At 52.6% G+C, this 291-nt stretch overlaps 1 protein-coding gene across 2 annotated transcripts in view; it reads right to left on the bottom strand.

Annotated features, from left to right (window-relative positions):
* LOC308094156 (contactin-associated protein-like 4) overlaps positions 1 to 74 on the bottom strand; it is a gene marked incomplete at its 5' end in the record, with an annotated part of 169,505 nt that extends 169,431 nt beyond the window's left edge. For both annotated transcript variants that reach the window (XM_080440642.1, XM_080440643.1), the window contains one exon: positions 1 to 74. This exon is cut by the window's left edge and continues 14 nt beyond it. In XM_080440642.1, the coding sequence (XP_080296768.1) occupies positions 1 to 74 (74 nt within the window).
* Positions 75 to 291: the final 217 nt, after the last annotated feature.

The raw sequence follows: 291 nt of genomic DNA, 5'->3' as shown, positions 1-291 counted from the left end.
CCATACGAGCCTAAAAGAAGCAGGACAATCTGTGCAATACTAATTCCACGGAGTCTTCTAGTCCCCATATCCATCATGAAGCGCTGGACGGGAGGATGCTGCGGTCAGCCTCTCCTCTTGTTTCGGTAGCTCTACTCTTGTCCCGTGAATTCTCCTCTATAAATGTGGCGCGCTTGTGGTGCTGTGTCGAAGCTCTTACTACTCCATCCGGCCGCTGTTACCGCGACTGAACGAACAAGAGAGTTAGGCTGCACTCTGAGGGATGGGGGACAGGGGGAGAAAGCTTTCACT

This window comes from Gymnoscopelus braueri (genome assembly GCF_963280865.1).
Source record: "Gymnoscopelus braueri genome assembly, chromosome: 10".
Classification (NCBI taxonomy): domain Eukaryota; kingdom Metazoa; phylum Chordata; class Actinopteri; order Myctophiformes; family Myctophidae; genus Gymnoscopelus; species Gymnoscopelus braueri.
Note: the sequence above shows the minus strand (reverse complement) of the source record. Positions and strands in the feature narration are given on the sequence as shown.